The sequence below is a fragment of the Microtus pennsylvanicus genome, chromosome 2, assembly GCF_037038515.1.
Source record: "Microtus pennsylvanicus isolate mMicPen1 chromosome 2, mMicPen1.hap1, whole genome shotgun sequence".
NCBI lineage: Eukaryota > Metazoa > Chordata > Mammalia > Rodentia > Cricetidae > Microtus > Microtus pennsylvanicus.
Window position 1 is genome coordinate 12,353,963 of NC_134580.1, and position 20,270 is coordinate 12,374,232.

The following is a 20,270-nucleotide window of genomic DNA, read 5'->3' on the forward strand; positions in this document are numbered from 1 at the left end:
AAACTGTCAAGCCTTCTCCTCTGAGGACCTGTTAGCACCAAGTCTTTCCTTTTGAGTGTCCAGACTTCAGTCATGAGCCAAGGGGTCATACCCCGGAGAGGCTCTGGGAGAGCGGCCCAGCACCATGGTGACTGCCTGTGGTCAGCAGCGGGGCCACAGGAAGGAAATGGGGAGCCACAGAGCTGGTGTCCAGGGTGCAGTCAGAAGATTCCTAAAGTTTCTCTTAGTCTGCTTTACAACTGGTGTGTGTGTGTGTTGTGTGTGTGTGTGTATGTTTGTGGAAGGCCTCTGTCCCCACTGTAACCTTGAGGCAGAGCCAAGGCCCCCGAGCATAGCCTCCCATCTCAGGCTCCCATACCAAGCTCCCTGCCAGTACACTGTAGCGTTGGTTCCTCTCTATCATGTTCCCTGATCCAGAGATGCCTGCTTCCCACAAATGGTGGGGACAGGCTGAGGACATTAGTGCAATTGAACTCGGGTCCTCTCTATGTTCCTAACAGTTATAAGCTTTATTGAATCCAGAAGTAACAGCTTAAAACGTACCACATGCAGCTAGGTGGTGGTGACCCATGCTTTTACTCCTACCACTTGGGAGGCAGAGGCAGGTGGAACTCTGTGAGTTTGAGGCCAGCCTGGTCTACAGAGTGAGTTCCAGGATAACCAGAGCTGTTATACAGAGAAACCCTGCCTCAGAAAACAAAAAACAAACGACAATAACAAAAAAAACCAAAAACGCACTACATGGAAACATAATGATTTTTGCTAAAAACTATATTTTCTAAAGAAAGGAGACTGTGGGCTCAAGAGGCATGCCCTTGCAGTAGGCATGCAGGGCACTAGACACCCGGCACTCCTGTTTCCTGAGTGTGGCTTGGATTCCAGATTAAAAGCTTCTCCCCAGCCTCTGTGGCCTCTGCCAGGCTGTTCTGGCAGCTTTTGGCTACAGATGGTTTCCTCCACCAACCTGTGTACCTCTCCAGCCCAGGCCTCAGTCACTCATGCTGAGCCCATGCATACTCAGCCCCAGGCCCAGGGCCCAGCTGGGAGGGCAGAGCAGAGCTTCTGTGACTCAGGACTGCAGGCCTAGCTTATCTGTCGTCCTGCAGCTCTCTGCCCGGACCATGCCTGCTCCCGAGAGGGATGCAGACCACAAGCTTTCCAGCACACTTCCCTAGGTGCAGGTATGGGAACCACATGCGCCAAGTTCAGAGAAAGCTCGCTGGTTTCCCCCCACAGAGGCGCTGAGAGAATTTCAGTCGTTCCCGGAAGTCCTGATTTTCACATGCCTGGTGCCAGCCAGCCCAGGCCGTCCGCCAGGTCGAAGCTAATCTGATCTGATCCATCCAAATCTAATTATGCTCTGCAAACTTGGGCTGAGTGTCTCCTCAGTGTTAGGCCAGCCCGGGCGCAATGGCGAGACGAGGCCCTTAGCTGCCACATCAATTGCCAGGTCCACAATGGGACTGCCGCATGCTATGTGACCGTGGGCAGCTCACCTCACTACCGAACCTCAGCTCCACCTGTTGGACAGAATTAGATGGCCCTGGGTCCTACTTCCAAGGTGGGACAGTGACAACAAAGCTGTCCTTGGACCTCAACCCAGGCAGGAGGGAGCCATGGAAGGCTGTAGCCAGAGAGGGGCCGTGTATGTGCTGGGGGGAGGGGGGAAGACCTCTGTCTGCTTTAGAAGGCTCAGATTTCAAGCCACGAGCAAGGTGAAAACTGTCACAGGACCCTGAGAGGGACAAGGAGCCAGTGAGAGGGCAGAGGTTTATTTGGGACATCTTTTATTGCCTCCTCCTCCTAGAGTTTTCTGGAAGGTGGGGCATGTGGAATGAAGCTCTCTCCATATTCCATATGCTCTTGACGGATCTGAGAAGGGGTATGCCTGCTTTAAACCACTCGTGGAAGTGGGGCAGCATGGGAGACATTGTGTCTGGCAACGCCTGGCCAGTGCCTCTTTCCAGTGTTATCCCTGGATCCTCTGACAAGCCCCATGGTGCTTTCCCCACAGGGCTTCTTCCCACAGACCAGCTGCCAGCCTAGGGGATGGTCCCATGTGTGTGGAGATACGACAGCCACATTAGTGTGGATGTCACAGTCCCTCAGCACAGGTCTGGCACCCTAGGTCCAGTCAGAGTTGGAATGTGTGCCCCCCAAGGGTCACTGCTATGACAACTTCACCAATAATATCCTTTCTGAGTTCTTGTCCTGTAAACACAGAGGAGAACAATGGCCTTGCTTCACACCCCCCACCCCGCCCCAACCCCTCCAACTTGGAAGGGGACTTTAGGGGCCTTCCATAGCCCAGAACTGCCCTAGGTTGGGAAAAGCAAACCTAGCTTATGTAGTTGGAAAGAACCCCAGGGAAGTCACATAAAAGGAGGTGCAGGGCTGAGCTGGGGAAGAAAGGCTAATGAGGACCTCTGGGATGCCTGTCTGGGGTCAAGTTTTATGCCAACTTACAAGTATGTCATCTTGGCAACTCTTCAGATCAACCTTAGAGGGATGTAAGCTGGGGCACCACATGCCCTTCCAAGACAGGAGCACTGTGGTGCACACAGGCTGATAACTGAGCTAGAGTGAAGGGCTGGATCATGGGACAATATCCAGCTCCATCTGAATGAGGACAAGCAGAGATGCTTACTCCATGGGTACTTTGTACAAACAACCTCCTTGAAGCCCAGGAGACTGACTGCTAGGAGTACCACAGCTCCAGCAGTAGGGATGCTGTGGTTCGTGAGAGGTAGGACATTTGCCCCAGGTCTCCAGTGGCCACTCTAATGCTCACTGCTCATCCTGCCAGCCTTGTGTCGGATCGGCAGCTTTGGTCCCTTAAGAGAACCCCCGCCCCTGCCTTCCTTCCTTCATCCCCTCTGTTTCACCTGCAGCAAACAGGGTCTTGGGTATGTGAGAGAGCACACAGCCTGGCTCACTGTCCCTCCTGCCTGTGAAGCACCCTGCTCCTCCTGCATGGCTCCCCCACCAAAGCCTCAAAAGGACAGCCCCTTGGTTCTTTGGGTTATTGATCTGCCCCTCTGTTGTCACTACCTGCTGGGACTATGGCTGGTCCTTGCTGTGCTGGATGAGATGAAGACGGGCTTGCTTTCTGGACAGTTCAGCATCCTTCAGATGTGCCTTAGCCTGTCCTGTCACCCGGACTCTGGGAAAGCTGCTTCCAAGAAACAGGGCACTCTTCACAGACAGGAGGACAGATCTGAGGTGTCTGCAGACACATGTGGACGGATGTGTGCAGAGCTACCAGGGAGGTTGTGTGGCAGAGGCGGGTAGTGTGATTTCATGCCTCACTGCAGCCTTCTCCAGTGTGTTCTTAGGACCTGCTCAGCTTCGCTTCTGCGAATGGAAAGCCTTGAAACCCTTTTCTTTCAGGAGTGCTGAAGGGCGTGAAAAGTGGTCAGACCCTGGGGCAGCCTCCTTGTCAGCCCCTCTGACAGACAGGGCCACCCTTCCTTCCTCCTCACCTCTTGAAGTTCTTAGGCTGGTCACTAGGTGTCACCACAAACCAAGTTGAAGCCACTCCAAGGATCCAGAGGTGGCTTTGGAGAAGGTCTGGCTGGGAGATGAACTAAGACAGGCTAGCCTCCAGCCCAGTGGGCCACGAGTCACCCTCCCCAGCAAACAGCCACATGGTACACCCAGTTAGACTGGATTTGAGAAGAAACGGTAAGTACTTCCTAATTGTATGTCCCAAATGTGGCATGGGTCATGTTTACATGCAAAACAGTAAACTGTCTGTGTTTTAACTTGTCAACCTTATCCCTTCCCACATGAGCCCACAGGAAGTCATGTGGTGGACAGGTTGTCTCATGCCACCCTTAGCTGGCCCCAGACTTGACACAGATCCCAGGCTGTTAGCTGTGGATGTCTTCCTTTTCAGCCCAGCTGCCGTCTGGACCCCGCGAGGACAGCAGGCACTCAAACTGCCTGGAGAGCCCCTCTGCATCCCCAAGGATACTCCCAATATTTAGCCTAATCTAACGGTGGTGCTTAGTAAATACAGGCATTTCTGCGCAGTGTCGTGCAGAGGTGGAGCGAGATGGGTGGAGCGGGATGGGTAGGGGTGGAAGGTGGGATAAGAGTCCGGGAGTGTCTCCTGGGGAAGCCGGCTTACATGAGAAACGCCAGGCAGATGAGGCCGAGGGACTGTTGTACTTGTGACTGATGAGCCATAGTGTGGTGTGTGTGTGTGTGAGACCCTGCTGGAGGGGTCTGGTGGGTTTGGAAGATCAGCTGACCTGATGGCCGCAGTGTTGGTGAAGGAAATGCTGGGTGTCCCTGGGTGGCCTCTCTAGGCTGTGCCCTGCTCAGTACAAGGAACAGGAAAGCGCTTTATAAATCAAAGCCATGCAGCCCAGACATCTGAGAAGGTTCTCAAGGGAGCAATGGTTGGAGCAGACAGGCGCTCCAGACAGAGGGAGCAGTGTGAGGAGACAGGGACACGGAGTGGCAGGAGTTTGCAGGGGTGGATTCGTGACAAGAATGGGCTATGAAGATCGGAGTTAGAACCCTGTGGGGAGCTGGGGGAAGGCCATGAATGGCATGGCCGTGGGCTGGGTGCACAAGGCCGAGGGAGAGCTGGCAGCAGCTGCACTGACCTAGGTAGAGGACGGTATGAATGGGGCAAGGCTGGGGGGGGGTGCGGTTCTCCGTGTTTCGGGGGGCCTAGGCTGCACAAGTGCCCTCTCTTTTGCTCCTGTCAGACCTGAGTTCAGAGCCAGCCTCTGGTAACTTTCTACGGCCAGAATTCTACATCCCATCAGTGGGATAACTACCACACAGATGACACACAGGAGCCATGAGAATCCAAGGCTCAGTGCCAGGCCCAGTCACCCTCAGCTGGGTGCTGGTGACACGCTGCTGCGGAGCCCAGGGATGGACACTTCCCGAGAGACACAGCATGTACACACACCCTCCTTCTCGCCCTCGCGAACACTTCTGACACACACCTCACTTTCACAGCAAGACTTTGAGGCTTGAGGACTGAGCGCTGAGAAGGGACCTAGGGCCAGGTGGGTCGAACGTCTCTTGTCTTGGTACCCTCTGAGCCGTGGCTCACCTTCTGCCCTTCACTGTCGATTCCTGGAGACCCCAAGGACCAGCAGCTTTGCAGAAAGATTGCCTGCCAGCATCGAGAAGCTGGCCCTGTGGTGCCCTTGGCGCCGGCTTGAGGCCAGGCCAGGAGAAGTACGTGAAGCGGGCTCACCAGTCAAAGGAGTTGTTTATGGGGGTGGGAGGCTCATAAAAAATAATGGGATGGATTTATTATCCCCGTGCTGAGGGCCATTCCAGACCGCACAGGGCCAGGCCTCTTCCAGTAGCACCATAAATCTCCACACTAAGTGCCAGGGATGCCCGTCCTCCCGCCCACCTGGTCTATAGCACACAAGGAAGTTCGGGGAGGCCGCAACCCTCCATGGCCTGTCCCAGCCCCCATAGTCAGTGATGGAAGGGCTTAAAACAGGGCAGGGATGACCCTGGCCCTGGAGCTACAGTGGGGACCCTGGAGTGCAGGCCTGGCTTGCTTCCCAAGATGTGAGCATCGTATCTGGGGAACTATTGACAGGAGCCCAACAGCCATGTATACTCACAGGACGCTAAGTCATGATTTAGCTGGGATTCTTGTGAGGGACAGAGGGGCTTTGTTTGTGGACTTGCTTATTGGAATTGGGAAAGAGAAAGAGTTGGTTCTGGTACTAGAAACCTAGCCTTCCCCATCTTTAAGTGCCCCCCCCCCCACATAGTACGGCATGGGAAGGGAAGCCGTTTTCCATCAAGGGGCATGGCGGCACTTATCTGAGTTACCTCACAGGGGGGCTGTGAGCATCAGGGCAATCCCCCAGTGGAAGCCACTGTAACACTTAGGGGACTGGAGCTGGGCCTGGCGAGGGCTCATATGACTGTGGCAGGGTTAGGGAAGGTAAGTGTCCAGTTAGTCTTCAGGGCAAGGTGAAATGAAAGCGAAAAAGGCTGAGCTGAAGACAAAGGCGGGAAGATGAAGGACCAGACTGGGGGGCAAGAAAGCAGGAGGGCTGGATAAAGTCAGAGTTGGGATAGCTCAGAGTCTGTGCTTGTGGCAGGCAGTTCCTGACCCAAACTCCTATACACACTCCAAACTCCTCAGGTGGCCTCTGCCAAGCAGCTCCCAGCCAGGCCTGACTCCACCGTGAGCTTGGGCAGTGTGCTCAGATCCCAGAAGCGAGGTGAGCTTGGCATTTCCCACCACTATGACCATGGCCAACTCAGGCCAGGCAGGGGCTTGCTATCACGCCTCAGGAGTCTAAATACCGGCTGGAAGAAAACACTTCACTCCCAATCCTAGCAGGTAAGGAAGCATGTGTGTGTCCCCTTCAAAATTCACACTTAAAATGGAACCCTGAATACAACAGGAGGAGAGAGACCTTTATGAATGATGAGGCTGGTGGATCTCGAGTGAAGTTAAGGCCCATGAAAATAGGTACAGGCAATAGCGAGGCCTTTTGCCCCTGCCTTTTGTGACATCTGCATACAGAAAGAGGCAGAGAAGTCCTCACCAGATATGGGACGTTCTGGAGCCTAGTTCTTCAGTTTCATAGCCTCCAGAATGGAACAGAAATAATACTGAGTAATCATAACAGCAAGAAGGTACCAAAGCAGCTCGCAATCTTCTCTGCTACGGACAGACTGAGTGAGGACTGGGTGAGCACTCCTCTGCTCCCCCCGACTCCCACCCCCAGTTCTGTGACACAGTTGCCTCTGCACTTGGACTGGGTGGCACCTGCTCTTGGATCTGCTTTTCCTGCAGCCTATGATTTGGGGAGGATGTCCCCACATACAAAGATGGGGTACTTTTACATGTCATGCGTAGAAGCGGGACAGAGGGATTAGGGTGTAGGATCATTGAATTGGCAAACATATGACAAGCAGAGGCTTGTTGCCTCTGCCCTCTGAGAACACACACGGGGTGGTCTGAGACTCCACAGAGTCCTAGGATCCTGACTTTCAAGGAGATCCCAAAGTCTCGAGGTTTCCCTCCTTTCTTCAGACCCTTTCAGACCTCAGCAGAGACTGGGCCTGAGCCAGCTCAGGAGACAGAGGGCAGGTGTTCTGTAGACACCATTTTTGAAGACCCTTAACCACACACCGAGTCAGATTCTGATGGGACTTGGCATTTCCAGCCTTAAATATGTAGGTTGTCATGCAGAAGGCCCTGGGCCATGTCTAGTGGGGGTAGACTGACCCTGTCACCCAGGCTCCACTGACTCCCAGGTTTCTATACTGTAAAGAGAACAAAACTCTGCCTTGTTCAGTCAGGAGTGTCCGCCGCTAAAATATTCGGCACCCGTGTGATGTGAGTAACAGGCCAGTCCGAAATGCAAACCCGAAGGAGACAGGCTCTCCCAAAGGTCTGGGGCCCCATCTCACACCTGCCTCAGCCACCCTCTCTCCAGTTACCTTCCCCTCAGTGTGTGTCACCTCCTCATCGGTCACGGCTTCCTCAGCCACCTTCCTGTCATGTCCGTCTCCCTCAGCCTTTCTGTTACCAGCTTCCCTCAGACCCCCTCAGACATTCCGTCACCTTTCTGTCAGACATCTCCCTGTCACTTTCTCTCCTCGGATTGTCACCTCCTCTCACTAGTCTCTCCTGTCACCTTCTCCTCCTCAGCTACCCTGTTATTGTCTCCACAATGTCTGTCACTTTCCTGTCAGCCACCTTCTCGGCTCCTCTCCCTAATTCAGCCATTTTCCTGTCATCTTTCCCGTTAGTCACCTTGCTACATCTCCTGCTCGGTCATCTTCCTGTCACTTCCTTCTTAATCACCCCCTATTAACTCTTCACCTGCCTCTTGTCACCCCCCTCATCTCCCCATCACCTTCCCTCAGCCTGACAGTTTCCCCTCAGCCATCTTCCCGTCACCTCTTCCTCAGCCATCTTCCCCTCACATTATCTCCATCATCTTCCTGTCATGTTCCCCTTAGCCCCCCACCCCCGCCATGTTTTCTCTGTCATCTTTCCTTTTAGCCACCCCCCCTGTCACTTTCCTATCAGGCATCCCGTTGTGCCCCTTCCTCAGTCACTTCCATTTCCCCTTCCCCTGGGCCACCATCTCCTCTCCCTCGGCCATCCTATCAACCTCTTTACCCTGCCGCCACCTTCCCCCAAGCCATCCTGTTCATGGACCTGTGGGATATCTGGGAGTGCGACAGCCCAGCTCCCTGCTTGCTTCATTGCCATGTCCCATCCTATCCGAGATGGATGCTAGAAATGTGGTTCCTACGTCCACTTCTCAAGACTGAGTCAGCAACATCCAAACTCCCGTTAGACACAGTTTCTGTCTCCCTTGGTTCTGCCAGTTTGGAAAGTGGGGCTGTAGCCCTCTTTGGACTCCTGGGGGCATCCTCTCCAACAGGCAATGAAACCTGCAGTGGGGATCTCAGGTATTAAAGAAACCAGGGAATGGGGAGAGGCCGACTGGATAATGGAGCAGCTGCTGCTGGACCTAATGAGGTAGAAAAAGGTGAAGGCCCCTGGGGCCAGGGAGGCAATGAACTCATACTCTGGCCAGGTTGGAGGCAACTCACGAGCGGTCTTGCGAAGAAGCATCAGGCCCAGGGCAGGGTGAGAGCAATCCCCTCTAGTGAGGCTGCACGGTGCACACGTTAGGGTAAACACTGGTACCCACTCTGTCAGGCTCTGGTCCCCTTGATCAGATGGCACTGGAGGACAGGAGTGTCTGAGGACTTTCCTTGACACTCTTCCAGAAAAACGGCAGAGAGACCCGTGTAACACTCTGGCCAGTAGTTCTGAGTTTTTTTTTTTTAATCATCAGAGCAGCCCGAGGCTGTTTATCCGGCTCAGCGGCTACTGGTCCAGGGCTAGATGACCTCACTAGCCCCAAGTTATCTCATTCCCACTGCAAACTCCTGCTCTCCCCGGGCTCCTTCCTTACCCCACCCACACCCTGTTGGGCTCATTCCTTCTTGAGTTAGCTACCAGCTAGAACAGGCACAGCTGCAGTGTCAGTTGCTCTGAGGCCGAGGCTAGCCCATCACTGGAGTCTGCGAGCATGAAGCAAACATGGACAACACAGCAGAGAGTCATCTCAAATTTAAATAAAGGGGTTGGGGCTAGGGCGAGGCTTGGCTACATGTAGCTCTGAAACCCCCTTGTGAGCTTGTGTTGTTTCCTACAACAAGGTGGTTTCCTCTCACTCTGCTGCCGTCAGCCCCTGCCAAGGCTGGACCATGGCAGGTGTCTAGTGAGACTCTAAGCACAGCCCTGCGGAACAGTTTCCTGCACAAGAGGCAGGTGCATCTCAATGTCACACCCCACTGGCTACCAGGGGTGCAGGTGCACCTTAACGTCACACCCCATTGGCCACCAGGGGTGGTCAGGACTCATGATTAGGCCACCAGAGTCAATGAGGTGACCGTGGGTATGATGGCTCGATTGGCCACCCCTCAGGTGAGAAAAACATATCTGCAGAATCCCCAAGGCGCTTGTCCCAGCTCATAGTCATAGAGGGTTTCACAGTCAATCTTTTCCTAGACGGGAAAAAGAAAATCAAATGGCCCCAACCTAGGATCCAAAGGCACCAGGCTTGGGAACAATGAACTGGACCGGTAAGTGGGGTGATGACAGAGTAACATTTCTTCACAAAGGTTGGAGTCGGTGGCCTTGAGAGGCCCTTCCACATCCAGCCAGTGTCGGCTAGACTGGAGGAGATAACACTTCGCTGAGGAAAAGGGCAAAACCATCCATGAGGACATATCTTCTTGGAGCAGGAACTTGACATACTTTAAGGATTGGAAGGGTAGGGGTGGGAGAGGTAGGAAGCCCAGCATGTTAGCCTCTGGGTAGTCAGGCCTGTGGCTGGCCTAGTGATAGCAGAGGCTGGGCTGAGTCTGGAGTGGCCCTTGGGCTGAAGACCAGAGGTGTTGAAGGTCAGAGGAGGTCTTGTTAGCACTTGGGCCAGAGGCTGAGCAGAGGTGGGCCTGTGGGCTGTCAGGACACCAAAGCCTTTACCAGGAAAGACTAAGCAGAGAGACTAGCCAGATCCAACAGCCCCAGGGTCCCTTTTCATCCAGTGCAGCCTGAGCATCATCAGTGTCAGGTCAAGCCATGCCAAAGTTCTGGGGACCAGAAGGATTTAACTGGCCCCATGGCACATCACTGGGGCAGGTTTTACATTGGGTGTTTCAAAGCTTTTCCCTTAAGGGCTTTTTGTTGTTGTTGTTTTAACAGCCAAATGACCCAAAGAGGCAGAAGTTACAGCAGAGGCCCCAGGGGCTCTGAAGCCAAGAGCCTATTGCTCCCAATCCAGCCTGGGCCTGATCCATAAGCCTCAGGCCAGGGTTTATGCTGGTGCCTGGGAAGCCAGGCTACTCAGAAGTACTGAGCTTCGAGGCCTCCCTACTGGGCCAGGAGCCCAGACTGACCTTGGCCCTGCATGCATCTAATCAAAAGAGGTCTGTGCTTTGGGTGGGTGGGTAGGGGGTGTAGTGGCATTTCATTTGTATTTTAATAAATAAAACTTGTCTGAGGATCAGAAAAGTAAAATGGCCACACTGGCCAGCCTTACAGACTAGGCACCAATGACACACACCTTTAATCTCAGTAGCCACATTAGTTTGCCATAGAAACTGGGCAGTAGTGGTGCAAGCCCTTAATCCCAGAACTAGAGAGGATTATAATATGGGAGGAGACAGCTCTCAGTCTCAGTCTCATTCTGAGGTTTCCTGGAGGCAGGACCACCATTTTCGGACTGAGGTCAAGGTAAGAGCCATTGGCTGGCTGCTTTGCTTTTCTGGTTTTCAGGTTGAACCCCAATATCTGTCTCTGAGTTTTCATGAATCGTGCTACAAGGGGGATTCCAGAGATCTGGAGAGGAATTAGCCAGTCAGGTGACAGGAGGAATCCATTCGCCTTCCCAGGAGCCACAGAATCGGAGGCCACTTGGGAGGCGAGGTGCTCCGTCCTAGCACTTCCAGGCAGGCTCTGATTCTTGAGCGGTAAGATTCGTCACTGTGGCTGATGCTACAGGGGGCACTTGTGACAACCACAGACTATGCTTCAGGAGGTCGGCTACCTGCCTGCCCAGGATCCAGTGTCCTGCCATCTCCCGGGCATTGTGCACACTTTCCTCCAGTCTGGAGGCTTGGACAGTGCATTGCCGTTTGCCCTGCAAGATGGGCTTCCAGAAGATCCCCATGTTGGATTGACTGCATGGCCCAGCTTAGAGAAGCCAGAGATTCCAGTCAACGTTCCCAATAAGGAAAGCGACCTCTTTCAACCACCTGTCAGTCAACAGAGACTGGTGATGAAGTGCTACAACTGGATTTTGGCCAACTCTGTATTCCTAGCTTTGTAAAAATCCAGGGGAGCTTTTGGGTGGGATGAACTGTGTCCAAGGCTATACCCAATACCAGCCAGTACACAACTCTTCCGCTCCTAGCCGCTAGGTTCCTAGAGTTCCTAAATCCCCTTAAGAGTCATCTCCTGCCACCGACCCCCCTCCAAGCGCCAGTGTTCTATGGCTACTCTCTTCAGAACATACAAACCCCTCCCGTACCTCCCCCACATGCCCCAGGATCCTCAGCTCCCCTCTTGGGGCTCCCCTCCTTTTGCCTATCCTATTTCACCATCTAGTCCTGGCTCCTAAACTGCCAGGCCTCTGTCCGCGTACCTGGCCTAGCGACTTCAGACTTCCACGCGGCTCTTTTACATCATTTGATTTCGGTACCGCCATGGCTTCCACACAGAGGCCTTCAGCTCTGGCCACTGTCCCACCAACCTGCTTCTTCTCTGACAGGTCTTATGACCTGAACAGAACCGACTACAGCAAGCGCATCTTGGCTCCAGTCCCAACTCTGCTTCTCTAACCTCACTTCCTCCCTTGTCAGTGGGGTCACACCCGGCCTCCTATGAGTGCTCTGTGATGGTGGCCTTCAGGCCTGTGCCCTGGCAGCAGTTCCCTGCTCACCCCGGGGTTGTTACCTCCTCGCACCCGTCTCCTGAGGCAAACACCGAAATTTGTAACCTCTTAGCCCAGCAGATTCCGACAAGGCAGATCGGACCAGCTATAGCTGCCCTCTTGCATCCTCCCGTCCGTTCTTCCTTGTACACTCAACGAGAGGCATGGCCTCACCACAGCCCACCCGACGTTCTCTCCAAAGGCAGGAACTGAGCATGTGCTGGTGGGGACAAAACCTCCTGGAACATGACTGGAAGTTCCTCCCAGAACCCCCACCCCCAACATAGGCAGAGTCCAGGGCCTTGCCACATGCATTTCCTGTCTGGCTCACTCATCTGCTTCTTATGGTCCCTGGGGACTCAGGTCCTCATTTACATCCCTTGCCTCCATCTTGGACAGCTCTGTCTAGTGGCACCATAGCTAGGTGGTATTCGGAACAAGATAAGCACTTGTCTTCCTGAGGCCACCTGTGTGTGGTAGCTCTGGTGTCTGGAGCAAGTGTCCAGGAAACACCAAGTTTGGCCTTCATGTGCTGGGGACACTAGTGCCAGGGGCCAGTGCACCAGACTTGTCTGTGAGGAAATTGCCAAAATAAACCCAGGCAATCTAAGAAACTACTAGAATACTTCCGGTTTACCGTCTTAATATATTTCAAATGTATTTTTGCTTTTTTATTTTTCCCAGGAATCACTTTCTAGCAGAAACCACACACAGTGTCCTAGAATCCCACTCCACCACCCCTGGCAGCCCCACGGAACACCAGCAGGTCACACTAGTCTCTCCTTGTAGCTCCAGACACCCAGCTGGCCCAGTGCCATGGCCGCTGTCTTGTGAATGAGGAGGCTGAGGCTCCAGGCATACAAGGAGCTTGCTGAAGAGTGGTCCTGGAAAGGGATGGAGGAGCTAGGGTCTCACCTGGGTTCTGTGGAGCTAAGCCCAGCACGAGCCTTCTTTGCGCCTGTCTTCCCCTGGCAAATCTCCAGCTTTCCCTCCTTGTCAAAGGTCAGACGTGGAGACGGGACAGCGGGCTGTTCTAGTTAATGTCACATCTCCAGTCTTGACTATAACAGGACAGCCTGACCCCGGGAGCCTTGGCTCTTGGCCCTGTCTCGCTAGGCCTCTCTGCAGTAGTACACAGCCCTGCTTTGGGATCTGGAGCTTGCATAGCGGCTGATGAGCCTACGTCTTTGCTATTTCTGTTCACTCAGTCCAGGTTCCACACATGTGTTGGCTTCTGATAGTCCTGCTGCCATAGGCCCAAGCTTCAAAACCCTCCAGGATCAGAACATCAGTGCCCTGACACCAAGAACCTTCACCTGCTGGGCTTGGCTCAGTTCATCTAGCCTCGGCCTGCTGAGTCACCCCATGCCTCCTGGTCTCCAGGGGCCGCAGGCTCTCATCATGGTCCCTCAGCAGGCTGGTAACCCAGGAACAGGAAGCAGATAATCATGGGTGCTAGAGGCTTATGGAGATATATAATGTGACATCAGCCTTTTTCAAGGGGTCTGGCAAACATGGGGTCTCGGCCTCAGCACATACAGACAGGAGAAATACCAACAGTTGGCAGAGGGAAGGAATAGAAATATTTCTACCAAGACTCACACTGGTAACACACGATAGCCACGGAGATCACCACTGAGAACCCCTACCCTGACCCTGAGGCTTCTGGAATCCACATGTGGAGAGGGCTGCCTGTCTGTTTCCGCAGGGTTGGGAGGCATGCCTGGTCAGCATAGGCTGTACTTACCATTGGAGCGGTGTATGCAGGTGTGTTGGTTATCACTGAGAAAGAAGCCACTGTGGCACTGACACTCATAGCTGCCCATGGCATTGACGCAGATCTGCTGGCAGCCGCCATTGTTGTCTTGACATTCATCCACATCTGTGAGAAGAGGGAGAGAAGGGGAGAGGAGACGTCACACCTGGAGCTAGTGGGTTACAGACACAATCCTGTTCTCCGTTGGTTAATGAAGGGTCTCCACAGAGGTGCTGTAGAACGGAAATACTTCATGGTCTTCTGCATGGCACGTGCTGTGATGGTCCCGCACGGGGTACTCCAGGGCACCGTGCCATGATGGTACCACACGGGGTACTTCACGGCACCATGCTGTGATGGTACTTCAAAGGGTACTCTGTGGAACCATACTATGGTGGTACTACATGGGGGTACTCCAGAGGTATTTCATAGTACTCCACAGGCATACTCCATGGTATTCCATAGTAATCCCTCACAATAGAACACCCCAATATACCCCAGAAGTAGTCAGTTACAAGGGCTGACTGATTCCTGGGTGCCTAGCACAGTTCTAAGCATCTTTCCTATGTTAACTCTGGTCCTTGCACCAACCCTATCAGATGCAGGTGTTAGCCCATTTATAGACGAGGAATCTGTGCCAGGTTACATGGGAAGTGACAGGGGTAGCCTTCAGACCCAGCACATTAACTCCCAAACGCGGCCTTACACCGGACTCTTCTCCCCAGGATGATGGTGCAAACCAAAGTGTCTCCCTAACACGGAGCTCAGCTAACCGCAGCCACCATTCCCCATTTCTTCAACTCACCTCGGGTTTCCAGCTGACAGCACAAGGCCCTGGAGCCCTGAGGGGGAGGCTGGAGGTCAGGGCAGCCTGCGCCACCCTGAAGGTCTCAGCTTGGCAGATTGATTTCAAAAGCTAGGAGGGTGAGGGGAAGATTTGAAAAGACCCTGACCTCTGGCTGCCAGGGCTGCCGGGGAAGGCTGCCAAGAGGTCTTTCCCACTCTGCGGGAGGCACCGGCTCAGGGCCGATGCTCACTTCTGACCAGAGGCTGCTGGCACAAAGGGTGTGACTGGCTGAAAGGGCCTTTAGGGAGCTCCGGTCCTGAGCAGAACAGCATGTTTCAATTACCAGAGTCATAACCCCCTACTCTGTCGGTTTGTTTAATGAAAGAAGGGCTTCTTAAACCTTAATGTTCCATGGCTGTATTGTCATTTTAATAGGCAAATACATAAAACCACAAAGCAATGTGCGTATGGAGCTACTGGCTGTGCCCAGCCAATCCCCAGGCTCCAACACACACACACACACACACACACACACACACACACACACACACACACATTTCCTTTGTATGCATATGTGCACACACACGCTGGCACTGTAAATTTCCTATGCTTTTTAAAACAGACATCTTTTGCTATAGAGACCAAAAGGATGTGAGGGGGGAAAAAGGTAGAGGCAGGCGATGACCTGCACTGAACTGGGGACAGCTTGGCTCTCCAGCACTGTCAGCTGGGTCCTATTTAGGCTTGAGGGCTGCAGACCACTTTACCACCCAGGAGACCGCATGGCTGCCTTTGAGGCCCACAGCGTGGAGCATCATTATTCTCCGGCAAGCTCAAATGTCAGCTGTGTGGCTGTCAGAGGAGGGAAACAGATCTCTCAACTCTAAAAGCCACCAAAGGTTGCAGCTCACACGTAAAGGTGGCTCTTGCTGAGAGGAGCAGCAGGCCCAGAGACTGACCTGGGAGGTGCGGTAGCCATGGGGGTGGTGGGGGGCGATGGTGAGGATGACTGGGGGCATTGCTAACTGGTTGAATAGCCTTCTCTACAGTCTTGTTGACGGCTTCCTGCTGGTCCAGTTCACCTTTCCTTAGTGAATCCCAAAGTACATGGAGTACCTTCACTTGGTGAACCCCAAAGCACATCTTCCATGTTGCAGGAGGGTCTGCCCTGGGCACTGTCTGGTCACCTGAGCAACAGGAAGCCAGCATCCTGGGCGCTTCCTGTGGACTGAGGGGCCTCACTAGGCCTCAGCAGCTCATGTGATAGGGTGTGTTAATAACTGCATGGCATCCATTGGTCATCGGACACTCAGCGAGCTGACGTGACCTGGGTGGCCCGCGCAGTAGGTCCGAGTGAAGGCAGAACTCACCTTGAGGCCAGAACCCCAGAGCAAGAGCCCACAGATACCTTGTTTGGCTGGCTGTGCCCAAAGCATATTCAGACCGGTTATGAAGAACCCGCTCCCTCCTGAGCTTGAGTCTGGGATCAACTTAAACACACACTCCTGAGACCCATAAGACGCGGTCCATGAACAGCGCGGATGCAGAGAGTGACTGTCTCTGGGCTGAGTCCTATGTCTGACTCAACTGCACAGAGAGAGGTAGGCGCCTGTGCCTGCGTCTTAGCACACGGCTGACCATGAGCTCTGACCCTGGGAGGCAGGTGTGCTTGCTGCCATGCATCACTGCCTCTCTCCTGGCTCCCAGACTCTAGTTCAGGCCAAGTCTCCATTGCAAGACAAACAAAGCACAAATGCACCCTCCAGTGCCCTGCATGGGGCAGAAATGTGGCCTTGGCCTGAATGCCACCCATCCACAGGCATCTGGCCTGGCCCAGCTCTGCACCTCACCAAAAGCTAGGAACCAGGGCAGTTGACATAAGGCATCCACAGGCCCTCAGTGATCTGGCAGGGTGGCTGTGCTGTTGGGACAGGGCTGTTTATACTAGCGGGGAACAATGACTCGCCAACACTGATGAATAATTTGAAACAAATGCAAGGCCATGTAAACATGTCTTTCCCTTGCTCCCAAATGATAAAACCCCAAGATTAAGCAGGCGGGAAAAAAGAGCTGTCCCTCTGCATCCTTTTCTACTGTGTCCAAACAGGGCCCCACATCCTACCCAAGTAGGGTAGAAAGTACTGGGGACACTGAGTCCCTATACAGCCTGAGGCCACACTCATGACCTCTTCTATAGACACTCAGCATCTCAGGCTCTCAAAGAGGACTCATGGCGGCTGGAGGATGATCAGCTGGTGTAGCTGGGATCATGGGAAGTCTGCTTACCACCTAGACCAGATGGGGGTCAACTGGCAGAGCACCACGGAGAAACAGTCCCTTGGCTGTTCCTTGGAGTTAGCCGGCACACTGTGACCCAGCACGGGGTGCATCTTACCATGAGAGGCGTCCTCAGGGCCAGAAGGGAGTCCATAACAGGGCTCTCTAAGGTCTGCTCTGTTTTCCATTAGCTCATGGGCAGTATGGGGCCTTGTCTTCAAGAAGCATGGCAGGGTCTGCAGACTGTCCTCCAGGGAGCCACTTGGGGCACTGGGGTGCAAGTAGGCTTTTCTCTCTCTCTATGGAATCGTAATTGTTCTTACTGATGGACTGTGTGTTTGATCTTGTTGGGAACGCCCCCTCCAACAGTCAGAGGTCCAGTCACTTCACAGATGGATGCCTGACGCTAGTTCCAGCCGCAGCTTAGGAGACACTGCTCGCTAGATCCACTCAGGAACCCTTCCCACCCCAACTCCCGGGTCTAGTTCGTATCACCTCTGGTTCTCAGAAGAGGAGAGAGATGGAAAGAGACTGTCTCAAAACCCAAAGGATAGGGTGCTCTCCCATCGGCGAGAAGAACTTAGTCAGAGACCCACGGGGCGGAGGGTAGTTCCTCATTTCCATTGCCTGGACCACAGGTCCTGCTGTGCCACCCCTGCCATGAGTGGGGATAAGCTTGTATCTCTTTCACAAGAGGCAGGCCTGGGGTGGCAGGACAGAAGGCCATACCTGACAGTCTAGGGTGTGAGCTCCCTGGGGTGGGAGGTGATATCTCAGCTCAGTTTTCAGAAGGAGGCTGGCTGCTGCAGCAGAGTGCTGTCTTGGCTCACCATGTGTGGTGGTTTGAAAGAAAATGCGCCCCCCCCCAAAGGGAGTGGGGAGTAAGTGTGTCACTATGGAGGTGGGCTTTGAGGTCTTAAATAAACTCTAGATACCACCCAGTGTCTCAGACCACTTTCTGTTGCCTGCAAGATATAGAACTCTCAGCTCCTTCTCCAGCACCATGTCTGTCTGTGCACCACCACGTCACACCTGATGACAGTGGACAGAACCTCTGAAAATGTAAGCCCCCTCCCCCCATGAAATGTTTTTCCTCTATAAGAGTCGCCTCGGCCACCGTGTCTCTTCACAGCAATGGAAGCCCTGACTAAGACACCAGGCATCCAGAGGGACCTGAGCAGGCTCTCTATGCCACTCTCCAGGAGCCCGCTTCCCTAGTACCAGAATGTGCCCTGTTCATATGCGCTTATACCCTTCTCCAGGGACAGCCTCGTCTCCTCAGACCAACCCCTTGCCCTTCTGCATCCATAGACACTGAACGCTACTTGGGGTTTTAGAGCAGTAAACGGGGATGGCGGGCTTCCTGGAGGGGGTGATGTAAACCCTGGCCTTCTAGCACAGGGAGATGTGTGAGCTGAGGCTGGAGGATTGGCAGGGCAGGGCACAGAGAGACAGGACTGCAGCAGGAGGAGAGTTCTGGAAGCCCCCATGACTGGCGAGGTCCCGCATGCTAGCTCAGACAGCTGGGAGAGATGAGCCCCGGCATGGAGGTGTGTCTTGAGCTGGGTGACCATGTAAAGCTCTCAAGAAACACAGTCGAGTCCGCAGAGTGATACTCTTGGAGACGTTCTCGGAGTAGCTTGACAAGCAGGGTGTGGCTAACCCTTAGGTGCAAGCAAGACTGAACCTGTGTGCAGCGAGACCCCCGAGGGTCCTGGAACAGCACGGGTGGCGGTGGGGACATCTTGCTTTTGACATTCTACCATCTTCCTTTATAACCACAGTGGGGCTTCCTAGAAGGCAGGGAAGCCCTGGGCACTGGAACTAAGCTATGAGGCAGATTCCAGGAGGTTCTAGAGGAGACCCTGAGTCGGGTGGCAGGGCTAAGGACTCAGAACAAAGAGCTTATCTTGAAGCCCCAGCTTGGCAAGGGATGCCAGGACTTCTGGAGGATGAACAGGTCCCCTCCTTTAACGCAAAGTGTACTTCTGTACGGAGTGCCCCCCATTTTTGGCTATCTGAGGTGTTAGACAACAAATGGGGAGGAAGTTGGGCCTCAGGAGGTCCCCAAGGTGACCCTCAGTAGGAATACTATTCGGTAGTTGTTCCTTCAGTTAAAGGCAGTAGCCAGTGACAGGCGAGACTGCTGGAGCCTAGGAAGGCCTGGGTACCCAAGGAGACAGAAGATGCCACCTCACTCAGCCTGCCCTGAAACCTCCCCTGGCCATCCAGGTCTGAGAAGCACCCCATTTCCCAACAATACTTTAGTCTGTATCCCACCCCAGCAGTCACCAGGGCTGCTAACTTGTCTCCCACACCTAGTCCATCTGTCTCCCCAACTCCCATGACACAGCCATCTTAGACCTCGGTGTCCCCCTACATAGATGTCCATTCTATGCACATCTTCCAGCTTCCCTCTGATGCACACTTCAAAGGCGTGGCCCCCGCGCGTGCGCAGCTTCAACAGGACGCGGCATCTGTGATAGAGCCTCACAGGGTCTCTGGAGTCACCGCCCAGCACAGACCCAAGCCTGGCTCTGACACTGGAGCAGGCAGCCCTTAGCCGTGACTCCTATCCCGCTTTTTTCTGTGGACACAGCCTCACTCTTCAGCCCCACCAGCCCTGCGGGGTCATGTCAGGGCTGGGGCCGTCTCCCCACAGGAAGGGTCTCTAAGGCCAGGCCATAGGCTTCTGGAGGACGGTTTGCAAGAGGCCTGTGGTTTGCTCCCAGGGGCTGCTGCGTGGCCCCAGGTGGGGCTGTTTGTTTTTTTTTTTATTAATAGTGGGTTGTTTGTCCTCTTTTGGACGAGGAGCCGGGGTTTGCAGTTATTTATAACTAGAAATTGCTCCTTGATCCTGCTTCGGTTGCTTTGTGCTTCCCACGAACACTCACAGTTCGACACAGGGACTCTGTGTTTGGAGGGGACCCCACCCATGTTTCTGTGGCTGCCCAGAGTCCACTGTGTATCAGGCCTTGCAACAGGCTCCCAGCAGCCTGTAGGCGGGGACGGAGGCGCAGGCTCATTGGTGGAACCAGGTTCAACCTCTGCCACTGAGCTCTGCCACCTGGTCCTGGCAGAAGCAGTGCCCTACCCCCACCCCCGCCCCACTCCCTTCTGAAGGGCAGCTGAGGCAGAAATGCCTCTTGGCTATCGAATGACTCTTGCAAAATTGCATTTGATGAGTTAAGTGTAAATAAACGAGAACCAGATGGATTCGATTTCGGGTAAAATACACATGGGTCTTAGCGATCTGGGGCCTGAGTTCTGGTAGAATAAGATACTCCTGAACCGTCAAGTTCTCTGGCTCAGCATGCAGGAGGGATAAGCGGGTCACTGAGGACCTGTCTGTTTCCCGCTCTGGGTGTCATCTGCAGCCTTCTCCGTGGCTCCTGGGTCCCCTGCAGGTCAGCAGTGTGCAGCCTCTTGGGCAGGATCCAAGTCTGGACTCAGGGCTGAGAGAGGCCTGTGTGGAGCT

The 20,270-nt window shown here is 54.0% G+C and overlaps 1 protein-coding gene across 2 annotated transcripts in view; it reads right to left on the reverse strand.

Annotated features, from left to right (window-relative positions):
- Scube1 (signal peptide, CUB domain and EGF like domain containing 1) overlaps nucleotides 1–20,270 on the reverse strand; it is a 118,081-nt gene that overhangs the window by 54,129 nt on the left and 43,682 nt on the right. For both annotated transcript variants that reach the window (XM_075960193.1, XM_075960191.1), the window contains exon 4: nucleotides 13,720–13,854. In XM_075960193.1, coding sequence (XP_075816308.1) covers nucleotides 13,720–13,854 — 135 coding nt within the window. The remainder of the gene's footprint in view (nucleotides 1–13,719; nucleotides 13,855–20,270) is intronic.